The following is an 11,348-nucleotide window of genomic DNA, read 5'->3' as shown; positions in this document are numbered from 1 at the left end:
CACTTTCAGAAACAATCAATATGCATTTAAAGAAAAATAATCTGAAAAAATAGTGATTTTTAAAAAAAAATCTCCCTTTAAAGAGACACTGTAAGGCTAAAGCTTGCATATGAATAAATCTCTCCCCAAGTTGCTAAGAACACTTTCTAAACTGCAGTTTAAAAGCTTTCAGTTACTACTTTTCACTACTTATGCTCTTCCTTTACTTTGTGCCTTTATTTTCCAGTCTTGTGACTAAGCAAATCTGGTAAATTTTGCTTGCTCATTATAGTTTACGTCACTCTTCTTATGTCTTGTTGTAGCTTATTGCCTATGTTTGGGAATACAACCATCCCCAAGAGAAGTCACTTCTCTTAAAAGTAGCATTTAATTATTTTTATTAATAAAATCCACAATTTCAGCTTAAACTATTTGACTGTGTCCCTTTCAAAAAGGAAATAATTTGGGACAATCTATTTTTTAAATCACAGTTTCTAAATTCTTGCCCCAAAGAGCAAATTCTGTAAGTTCCTTTGCTGAATGAGCATGGGATTTTTAAGGAAGATGTAAAGACCAAACAAAAGAGCCTCTCACACAACCCGATTGCTGAATTTCAGCAATGCCCCTTACTACCAGCTTATTTCCTAGCCTTTTTTTCAGGGCTGTGGAAAATTATTTCTGTCGGCTACATCAAAGTGTAGTGGCAGATTTCCCTTTGGAAGTCAGAGCCTGTTTCAAACGTCTCTTTAAGTCTTGCATATTTGGTGACTTGGGTCGGACAAGATGGAGGCCTCTTCGTTTCTCTCCATTGCAGCTCCCAATCATCCTGCTGACCTCCTGGCAAAGCTGCTGGAAGGCTTCATGCACTCCCTCACAGTTCTCCCGGGCTGAGACTTCATAGTAAGTACCTCCCAGTTCACTGGCCAGCTGGAGTCCTTCTTTGGAGGACACCTGCCTGGCTCGCAGGAGGTCTCCTTTGTTTGCCATCAGAAGCAGGGGAATGTTAGCATTCGGGTGAATCTTGCGGATGTGCTGGTGTAGGGGACGTATGACTCGATAGCTCTCATAGTCTGTGATGGAGTAAACAAAAACGAAGCCATCTGCCCAGTAGATTGAACGATTTATCTGCTCTTGGCAGCATATGCTGTCAGTGTCATCCTGCCATCAAAACCAAGAGGTGTGAGATTAGCAAACTGAGAACAGGGAGCAGACAGAGCAAACAGTTATACAGCACTGTTAGCTCCTCAGAGCTTTGTTTTAATGTGTGACTGTTCCATGTACAGGCAGAAACCTTTCTGACTGCCGGGGAACGTACCAGGGATAGGAGAAATTTCCACTGTGTCAGTAACATATTACAGGTAAGCAATAATGTGGACTGGAGAGGGGTCAAGGCAAGTTGGTTGAAAATAAGAGAACAGCCAAAATACTGATATTGAAAAGTTTGTTCTGTATTCTGTTGTACTAAAACAGTGTGACAGAAACCCATGCTTTTATTATGGATAAAAGTGTGATGGGCACGGTAAGAGCATTATAAAATTCAGCAGGCTAGTCACGCTGCTGCAAGTGAACAGTTGTCCCCCAAGGTGTTTTTTTAGGGGCTTTTTCCAATTCTGTATTCAATGTCTCCGTGGACAGGGGTTCTCACTAACTCTGTTTGGTGAAGCCTGACAAGTGTTTCTCCATGTAGGTCTCCAGACAGTCAAAAGCAAAGTTACTTCAAAAAAGCAATTTGTTATAAATAACCAATTACTAGAACTGAAAATGAAGTGAAATCTCATTGCTCATTTGTAGAGCAGCAATGGGCTTATATTATTGTTTTGATGTTCACACGTTTGTTCAGTTCATCACCACTCCTACTCAGCCAGCCATAACAATCACCAGCATTGGGAATATAAAACTGAATACAATACTGTGGGGCTTGAAAAGAGATCAGCTCACTTTTCAAGATGAAGCTATTTTCAGCTAATCCTCTACTCTTTGTTATCTGTGCTGGCGTGTAACCCAACCAGATAGGGAGATCACTGCTGCAGTTATGCCAGTGTTCTTGGTTTGTAAGAACTGACATTCCTGTCAATATTACAGGCTTTCTGGAACTTTGTAATTTCTTTCATATCCAACAAGGCACTAAGCACATTCAGTATTCAGCTCTTGATGAAGTTGGTAGGAATTAGAGGCTTTTGTGTATTTTAGGGGGAGTTCAACATCATGAATACAGAGCCCAAACTTTTATTATTATTGCTAAATTCTATTAAAGAAATCTTCATCAACTTCAGTAAGACTGTTAGAACATATGTTCTATTATCTATAGAATACATATTTGCCATTCACATTGACTTTAACAGAATTTGTGTGTGCTCAGCAATCTCCCAAAACAGATTACTTTTATTTAGACTCCTAAATATGAATTATAAAGCCTAACTTCAGGAAGCAGAGGTGGAAAAGAATGAGTAATACTGATCAGTTGTTTTATGGTAGATCGGACAGTAAAAAAAGGAGTACCAACAAGGCTCTTCTGTGAGAAGAAGGAAGCAGAATTTCTGAAGGCTCAGAGCATAAATTAGGCTTACAACTTTCAACAGGAGTTCTGCTAACTAACTGCCCTTTGTAAATATTTCAGTATTGCCAATAGAGACACTGACTCATCATACCTAGTAGTTCTTTGCCCTTGCCAGCTCCCAGTAATGCTAAATCCTGTTAGCAGTGAAATTGTTTAACAGATGCTCTTATCACGCCTGCCTCTCCCCAAAACCCTCAAACCCCAAAACCCAACAGAGTTGCACATGGAACGAAGAGGGATCCTCACTAACAGCCTTGTTTAAAAGGTTAATGAGTGTGAACTCAAGCCAGAACAGGGCAGACTGTGGGAAGAAGGGCAATTTGCACTGTTGGTGTCTGGGTTGTAGCCAATCTGTAGATAATTAGCCACCCTCCATGTCCTGCTAGCCTCTTTTCACCAGCAAACCCCTTTCATAGGGAAAAAGAACTAATTGCTCTGGCAAGCGTTTGAAAATGTTTTTGGAGAAAGTGTACATTCAGAGAGCCCTAATGAGCAGAAATTCTCAGTTACTCCAGCTAGGCCCACCCAGTAGTGAGATGGATGGATAATCCCCAATGGAATGCTTTATTCAGGAAAATCAAAGGCTAATGGGCTACTTTTAAAATGGAAATCTCTGCTCCAGGATGAATTTTGAAACACACAGTCATTTGCCATGTATAGATCAAGCAGCAATGAATCACCTAACAAAACCAGTTATCTGTTTGCTTCTGTTTCTCTCTTAAACATTAAAATTTCCGGTGTGGCTAGAATCCTGAGTGATTCCACATGACTTCCTCCCGAACACTCTACTCGGCCTGCAGAGTGCAAGAAACTCTCTTCCTTAAGGATTTTAACAGGAAATCCAACCTATTCTCTCAGTCTTAACAAGTCCTGTTCAGAAACAGTCCCTTCATATTATTTCATATACATCATTTGAGGCAAACAGATACAGGCTAAGATAAGTGTGTCTCTGGGAACTGTTGAAACAGTGCAGACCTTTGACTGGGACAAAGAAAATGAAACTCCTTCCTAACTGAATTAAAATCGTTTCTGACTAAGAAACCTCAGCTGCTGGCATTACTAAATTTTGTGGGGCTCTGACTACAGTCACAGAACTATAGGTCACAGTCTTAATTAAAACAGAGAAACCGGAAAATAAACATATATCTGGTGTGAAAGAGGGAATTAAATTCTTTCACTCCCTCCTTTCTCCATGGGATAGAACAGAGAGGGGATTCCCTTTGTTAAGTGTTTATCAGGCAGTCCCAATTGTGCCTAATCACCACCCACAGCTTCTCTTTGCAGGTCCTCTCTCAGCAAGCTGGCATAGGGCCTTTGTACTGTTAAGTCCCACTTGAATATTTGGAGGACTTCCATAGCAGCTTTTGTTTGCTTTTTAGTGTCCAGAGTAAACGAGGGGTCCTCTCCTCTGCTCTGTGCACCCCCAGCAGCAGCAGAGAGTGTGGAACCCTGTCAAAGCTTTCTGCTTAAATCTACTTCCAGTCAACAGAGAAAATGGAAACAGAAACTGAGGCTGTGGGAGCTTTGCTTATCCTGTGCTGTAAACTCAGGATAGAACAGTTTTACAGCACAGAAATGAACCCATGCACACATGGGTCCGTGCAGACAAAACAAGCCATATAAAGCTGTCCAGGGCTAGCCTGAAAGAGGATGAGACAAGGTGGTGTTCCCATCCAGACATGTATTTGGCCAAGTCTGAGCTTACACTGAGGTTAAGGCCAAACCTAGAATTTTAGGTTTGATGGTGACAACTGGATACCTAATTTTATCATGAAATCTCAGCTATTCTATAGGAATTATTACTCTAATGGGATTTCTACCATTCATGTAAAACCAAATTTCATTACATATCCTGCTGCTTTGACACTATTTTCATCCTCGTTCTGCATGTGAAGCAGATCCTCAAAAAAAGATCTTAATCTTAGATCCTGCTTGAAAAAATATTTCTAGAAACAGGTTCCTAGTCAAATATTAAATCTAGAATATCTAAAACTGATAGAAAGAGGGATGTAGATAAATGCTAACACCTTAAAAATAAGGAATGAATTAAAAAAAAAAAAGAAGTCAGGAAACCACTGAAAAGCACTGCAGTTGGAAATAACAACTGCTGCGAGGCCTGTTCTCACCTTTCTAGAGAAGAGAGATTCTGGGTGTGTAGAAAGGTCTAAGCTGAGCCAGCTGGGCCTTTAGGCAGGTGAGTCTTCTGCCATGCAGGAACAGAAATCATTTGACAGGAAATAAAACAATCAAGGAGTTGGCAGGAGCAAGCCAGATTACGATTTTACTGCTATTTAGGCTTGGGGTACAGTAATGTGTTTGAAATAGATTTGTTTTAATTTTGACTTACTCTTAAAGGAGCCTGATTTAACTTCTTCAAGGGCTCATTTTGGTGGGGCTTTAAGGTACCCCCATTAGTCTTCATTTGGGTTTGAGCCCAGGTATTTTTCTGCTGATAAATGGAGTTACTTACAGATGGAAGTGCTGGCAACAAACGAGACAATAACTGTGTTGTAAAGTACCAATGCACTGAGCAGATGTTTTACCTCCAATGAAACAAAGGGAGTATCCTGCACCTGTAGAGAGATCTGTTCCCCATCTATGGTGAACTTTCTTGAATACAAAGCACCTGGTGGAAAAGTAAGACCATTAGAGTCAGTGACTGTAACAAAGAAGAAAGAGTATATAAAGGCAAAATGGAACTGTTGAAATCCAGATTTTTGAGGCTCATGATATGTAGCTGCTTACAGAAAAGTAAATGGCACCAGAATGGTTGTGTGGCTGTTTACTTAAGTAAAGTGGTTTTGTATTTGTTGTATTTGCTATGTGGTCAGGTGTTTTGAATGTATACCTAGGATGGTATCTGGGAAAGGTGGTGCTTTGTACTGAATCAAATAGTCAAAGTGGGCACATAAATCCCATTCAGGTTTTCAATCCATATTGTTAACTTTTTAAAACATGGACTGCATATACTTTTAATCTCAAACCAAGATATCCACGTGTTGTCTGTAAAAGGACTGAGCTGTTTCCTATTGCATTTTTCTGAAAGTTTTTTAAAAAGGAAAGTGTTCTAGTTTTGGGCACACAATAAGTGACTGTATACAAATCATTCAGGTGCTTTTTGGGATTTGTGTGACCTTAGCAGAGTTTGGTTGAAATCCCCAAAGACTGGGCACTTTGAATCTGACTTCTGGTTAATCTGAATAACACGTATTCAGGGCCAAGTGCTAGTTCAAACCATCTAGGACTGATCCAGCTCTAATAAAACCATCACTATTCTGGGCTTGAACTTTATTTTGTTACTGGAGTGCAAGTTAAGTGACGATGAAAACGTAACTTTTGATCTTATGAACTATCCATGGTTGTGATAAGGACAGCTTCAGAGATTGATGCCATCATAATTTTTCTGTAGAACTTAATACAAGTCACACGTATATGTGAAGAAATGCTGTATCCACAGCTGTTGCGTACAGCCTTTCCGTCTTGTCCAAATACAATTGTCACTGCTGCATCTAAAACAGCGTACTTCATCTCAAACACAGAGAAATCCCATCTATTGGAGAGTAAGGAATTCAGATTAACAGGGAGGTCAGTTAGTGACAATAATGCCATCACTTCTGAAAATCATCTTTGGTTCAAGGAAACAAGTGTGTTTATTCCAGTGGAAGAGTCTGAGCTCACAGAAACATTTCCAATATAAGGAAATTTAGTATGGCAGAGTTTGCTGCATCCGAATCCAACATTATCTTATTATGTTTTAATACTGACTCTGTGAGGTGATCTAGCCCTTCTGCGATTTTTTTTTTTTTGAAAACAGATCAGATTTAAAGCTGAAAAGATGGTCCTGTTTTATGGGAAGATACCGCACCCCAGAACCAAGACCAGACAACATATTATTCCTACTCTGTAATCCATTGCAGAAAAAAGAGCAGGTAGTTCCAGACACTGACTGTGCTCTGCCTTATACCCAACTGAAGGAGAAGCATGGTTGAATGATCACAAATACACTGCCACCTGTTTCTTATTTCTGGCATATTTATTTCCTCTACAGCATGGCTGTTGGGCTGCTAGCTTAACGAGAAAAGCATGTGGTTCTCAGCAATGTCTCTGGCAGCAATCCATTGCAAAGCTCAGAAGTCTAACTTGATGTACAGTCTCCTATAGAAAAGATGAAGGAAAAGAAAGAGAAATAGTGCAGCCAACCATCAAGGTTACTTAGGGTCAGTGAGAGGGAGCTGTAAGGAGGAGCTTTCAGATTGTATTTCATCAGACAGGCAGAGATCAAAGGTGTCTTGTGCTGCCATCTCCTTTCCTAACTCATCATTCTAAACTCAGCATGCATCTCCAAAGTGAAGAAATCACTGCTTTGAATCCTGTCCTCCTTCACCCCAAAACTGTGAGATGGCCTACATGTGGGATGTGCTAGTAGGTATGAGCATGGTGTACATAGATCCTTTCTACAGCACTGGCCAATACAGTTGGCAGTGTCTTGGAACAGAGGCTGTGAATTAAACAGTTCACATGAACATATCCTCTGAGGTGTCAGGATTAAACAAGAAATGCAGCAGAAGCAGTTTGCATGGTCACTTTGCTGATCTTATGGAAAGAAGACTTCAATTTGGAAGTCTTCCTTGTCATAAAAGCTACTGAAAAAAGGGAGTACACAGAAAAATTTCTGAACTGCCTTTTACGCACTTTGGAATTCCTCTGGCTTCCCTGGCGTTGCGGAGAGAACAGCATTGGGTTTCCGTGGTTTAGTCGATATGCAAGTTGTTCCTTGAGTCTGCATTTTAGTATAGGTATGTCCCCAAGCAAACCTTTTACTCTGATGCTTTTCCATCAAGTTGGAAAAAAAATAGCTAAAAGGATCATAAATAACAAGCTTTTGATTTATTGCTTTCATAGCTTGAGGCTATTAACTGAAAATATGCACCTTATGGACATCTAACACTGCTTGGCTTTCCTGTAATATGCACCAGTCACAAAATACAGCAGATTTCTTTTCAAGCTATCTGCAGTACTGCAGTAGAAAGCAGACTCACCAGTGTTGGCTTCATAGTCTCCAATAAATCTCTTTGTGAGAAAGCGCACAACCAGGGCTGTAAAGCAATGAAAAAAAATAGGTCTTTAATGTGAACCAAAATCACTCTTTGCAGAACACATGTAATATCTTACTGGAAGAGTTAGTATAATATGAAACCAAGCTAATCTTTGAATTGCTCACATATTATTCTGCAAATGCTTCTCTCAACACTCATAGAAAAAGATCTGGGGCCAGGCTGTGATACCTAATGCAGAGTTTTTTGTAACTTGTATTGGAAATTATTCCTTAGATTCAGTGTGGCTATTCAGTATAGGATATGGAGGCTTGTTTGTTGTGATTGCAGCTATAACAGTCTGGCCTTTGGTTTGAAATAATTTAGAAAAAGAGTAACAAGCCAGTAACTGAAACTAATCCCAATACCACATTTAAGACCTCAGTGTCATAGAAGAAGTGAGGCTGATGGATTTAATGGTTCTTCCCAGCCTTAAAAATCCTCAGTCATCCTCATGAAACCCATTAGTGATACCTAATCACATCCAGCAAACAAACTGCATGTGCTCTGCACACGAGTCGTGCTGCAGCACCCTGGGCCTTCTTATTCACCTTAACCTGGGGTGCTTTCTTACACTGTTGGATTAGAACATCTTCCTTTTTCTTGATCACTTTATAACACTTAAAATCCCATTGTGGCAACAGTAACTTATATTCCTGTAGTATGTTCATCTCAGCAGATTCCTAATAATTTGTAAAATCACTTACTTAATAGCTAAATAAAAGGGTTTATTCTGCAAAGAAGTCTATCATAGATTTCATTTAAAATAATAATTTTTCTCACAGTGGGTACTGGGTCACCTCTTTAGTACCCTTAAATGAAATTGACTGTGCAGCTATCCTCAACAAACTACTTAAAAGTAATATGAAAATGTGGCTGCTTCAAATCCAAAACAATCAAACATTTTACTGAGTCCTGTGGAACCTCAGATGTAGTAAAACAGATCTGGCCTTAATAATTTCTGAAATCATGAACGATATATTCAAAAGCAATAATGCTCACTTTACCCTCTTTTCTTCTCCTCTCCTTTGGAGAATAATACAGGAAGACACATCCTGTACGCTGTTATTTTTCTGCAGAGCATAAAATATTTACAACAGGAGAATAAAAACCACTAGTCCTGTTTTTGGGGTGTGGAAATTTAGACACGGTTAAATAATTTGCACAAGACCAGGTAGAATAATTTGTGAGTACGGAGCTCCCAACACAGTGCCCTCTCCTCTTAACTGCCACCTCACATTGGCTGCTCACACAGACCTACAGCAAATCTGCCTCACAAATCATTCAGTGCATTTTAAAAAAAAAAAAAAGGTAACTTAAAACATTCAAGCTGCAACAGTTAAGAGTTTTCACAGCCCTGGGTCTATCTGAGCTGCAAATGAGCTCGTAAGTACAGCCGCAAGAAAAAGCATGGAACTACACCTGTGGACTTACCTGTCTTGCCAACGCTACTGCCACCCAGTACCACGAGCTTGATGATTTTGTTGGGCACGCAGTCTAATACAGGATACTCTGGTATGGGGAGCAAGAGAAAGTTAGTAGAATACTGTGACATAGTATCCTGAGAGATGAGACGCATGCCAGAAATGAGAGCTGTTCAACTCCAGTAGGAGTTGGGGGAGAAAAGAAGGAAAACAGCTTCTCGGCGTCTCTTCTTGGCTGTATATCCTTGGATAGAGAAGCCTTCTCATTTCATTTAAGTAGCTTTCCTGAGGAATGTTAGAGCGACTGGCCTCCTCTTCCCGATGCCTTTGCTCAGACAGCAACTTTGGAAAGCAAAAGGGAACTTTTTGATCAGCCCCCGTGAAAACTGACTCCTCCATTCCCCAGCCAATCACAAGTGAAACCATGACATTCCTCCAGCCGGGCACTGAGCGTGTGCCTCCATCAACCACGCTCCCTCGCTCGTTCGCTCGCTGCTTTATCTTTCCCCGCTGCCTGTTTTATGTGCTGTCCCTTGGCTCTTTGCTAAAACGAGATTCTTCTGTTTTACAGTCATCACGGTAGCGTTTTCAGTGAGATACAGTCACCCTCATGCTCCGCTCTAATTCCACTTTGAATAATCCTGTTCTGCCTGTCTAACTTCTTTGCATTTTCAATTGGCTCCAACTCCATGCTCTGTTGTTCTCCCTGTCCTATTGTGTCCTGCAGTTGGGCCCCTTCAGAGTGCAGAAGCTGATGGGACACTCCTCTTCAGTAAAACAAACACATTTTTCTCCCCCCCCCAGATTTCAGGCAGCTGTGGGTTATTCCAAAATACTAGCTCACATCTGTGTCCTCCAGGATACATTTGATCAGCTGGTTTATTCATGTTGTTAGTCCTAATGGCCTGGTGGAATGTGGGTTAGCATTGGGTTGGGACACTGCAGTTTCTCCAAACATGGAAAAGTGAATTTAGGGCTGGCGACAGACTTGGGAAGGCTGAGGAAGGACTTGGTATCCTTCAGTGGGGCAAGCCAGACAGAGGGAATGAAGAAAGAATGACTTCTACAGGAAAATTCAGTGTAGTTTTAAGACAGCTGGCGGCTGCAAGGTCTGTTGGGATGACAGCATGTAACCGTACACTAGCTAGAATCAACTCTCAGTTATCAAGGATAATGGGGAAGGAAGAAAAAGGGAAGAGTGGTGGGGAGGGAATGACCCAGATAAAGCAAAACTGCAAATAATATAAAACAGATGTAAATTAAGCTACAGAAAATATAGTCAGAGCATTCATCTTTGAAAAACTTCTCAAAAGAGGTCTGCAAGGGGCAGGAGCAGCTTTAGGCAGCAGTGGCAAGAGGCAAGCCTGGTGCAGGCAGCATACTTCTGAGACGTGTACTCTGTCACACAGTGTGGGAGACATGGATATTAACAGAAAGTGGCACCGCAAGCTAATCCACCCACAGGTCATGGAGACCTCAGGATGCAGATTTTTCCTGTCTTCTGTACGCTCCTAGCAGGCAGAAGGTAGGCACGGCTCATTACACAGAGGCTGCAGCCACCAAAAGACTTTTTCTGCCCAGCTGCTTTTACCCCACTGCTCTCAGTCACAGCATACACGAGTTCTCCCCAGCAGGTTTCAGAGGGCAGGGGTATGGTTGCGAGCTAGCACCAGAGGATGGGAAATCAGGTCAGGTCTCTAGATTACTGCCCCTTCCCAAAGCACTGGGGCCAGGTTGTCAAATGATCTCAATTTCCACGCCAGCATCACAGAGGATGCGGTGAGTGTGAACTGGCTTTAGAAAAATCCAGCTTTGCTGCACAGCAGTCTGGTGAAATAAGTGTAAGATTCAGAAGATTTATGGATGTGTCACTTTTCTAAGGCTTCGTTTCCCCTCTAAAAACTACTTCTGAAGCAGTATTTGTGCAGAGTTTCTGTGTCAGCACCAAGTGTTATTGCTTTGACCATCATGACAGTCAGCTGATGAAGAGGTGGAACAAAATGTCTGGAGGGCTACCCAGCTCATGGTACTGGGAGAGAGCTGCCAGATCATGTGTCTTTTGGGACATGGCTCCTATGAGAATGGTTTTCAAATCTTCCTGTGTAAATTTGCTTCCAGATTTTTGCAAACACCCACTCTTTTCCAGGAAATTTCATTACCAGGGTGCTTTAATCTCACCCAAGTTTTGTAAGAACAGGCAAAATGAGAGGAGGAGTAGGAAAATGCTCAAAATCTTGTGGTCAGTTAAGAGGGCACTTTGAAATGTGTTACTGAGCTGGACACGTTATAAATTTT

The 11,348-nt window shown here is 41.1% G+C and overlaps 1 protein-coding gene across 1 annotated transcript; it reads right to left on the bottom strand.

Moving 5' to 3' along the window:
* Nucleotides 1–282: 282 nt before the first annotated feature.
* Nucleotides 283–9,396, bottom strand: LOC104832719 (ras-like protein family member 11A-like). Its single transcript, XM_010569062.1, has 4 exons — nucleotides 9,064–9,396; nucleotides 7,576–7,632; nucleotides 5,080–5,162; nucleotides 283–1,137 (listed from the first exon to the last, which is right to left on the bottom strand). The coding sequence occupies exons 1-4, from the start codon at nucleotides 9,206–9,208 to the stop codon at nucleotides 670–672; spliced, it is 753 nt and encodes a 250-aa protein (XP_010567364.1). The 5' UTR covers nucleotides 9,209–9,396; the 3' UTR covers nucleotides 283–669.
* Nucleotides 9,397–11,348: the final 1,952 nt, after the last annotated feature.

Source organism: Haliaeetus leucocephalus, unplaced genomic scaffold, assembly GCF_000737465.1.
Source record: "Haliaeetus leucocephalus isolate CR32 unplaced genomic scaffold, Haliaeetus_leucocephalus-4.0 Scaffold262, whole genome shotgun sequence".
Taxonomy (NCBI): Eukaryota; Metazoa; Chordata; class Aves; order Accipitriformes; family Accipitridae; genus Haliaeetus; species Haliaeetus leucocephalus.
The sequence above is the reverse complement of the archived record's forward strand: the minus strand, read 5'-3'. Positions and strand labels throughout refer to the sequence as shown.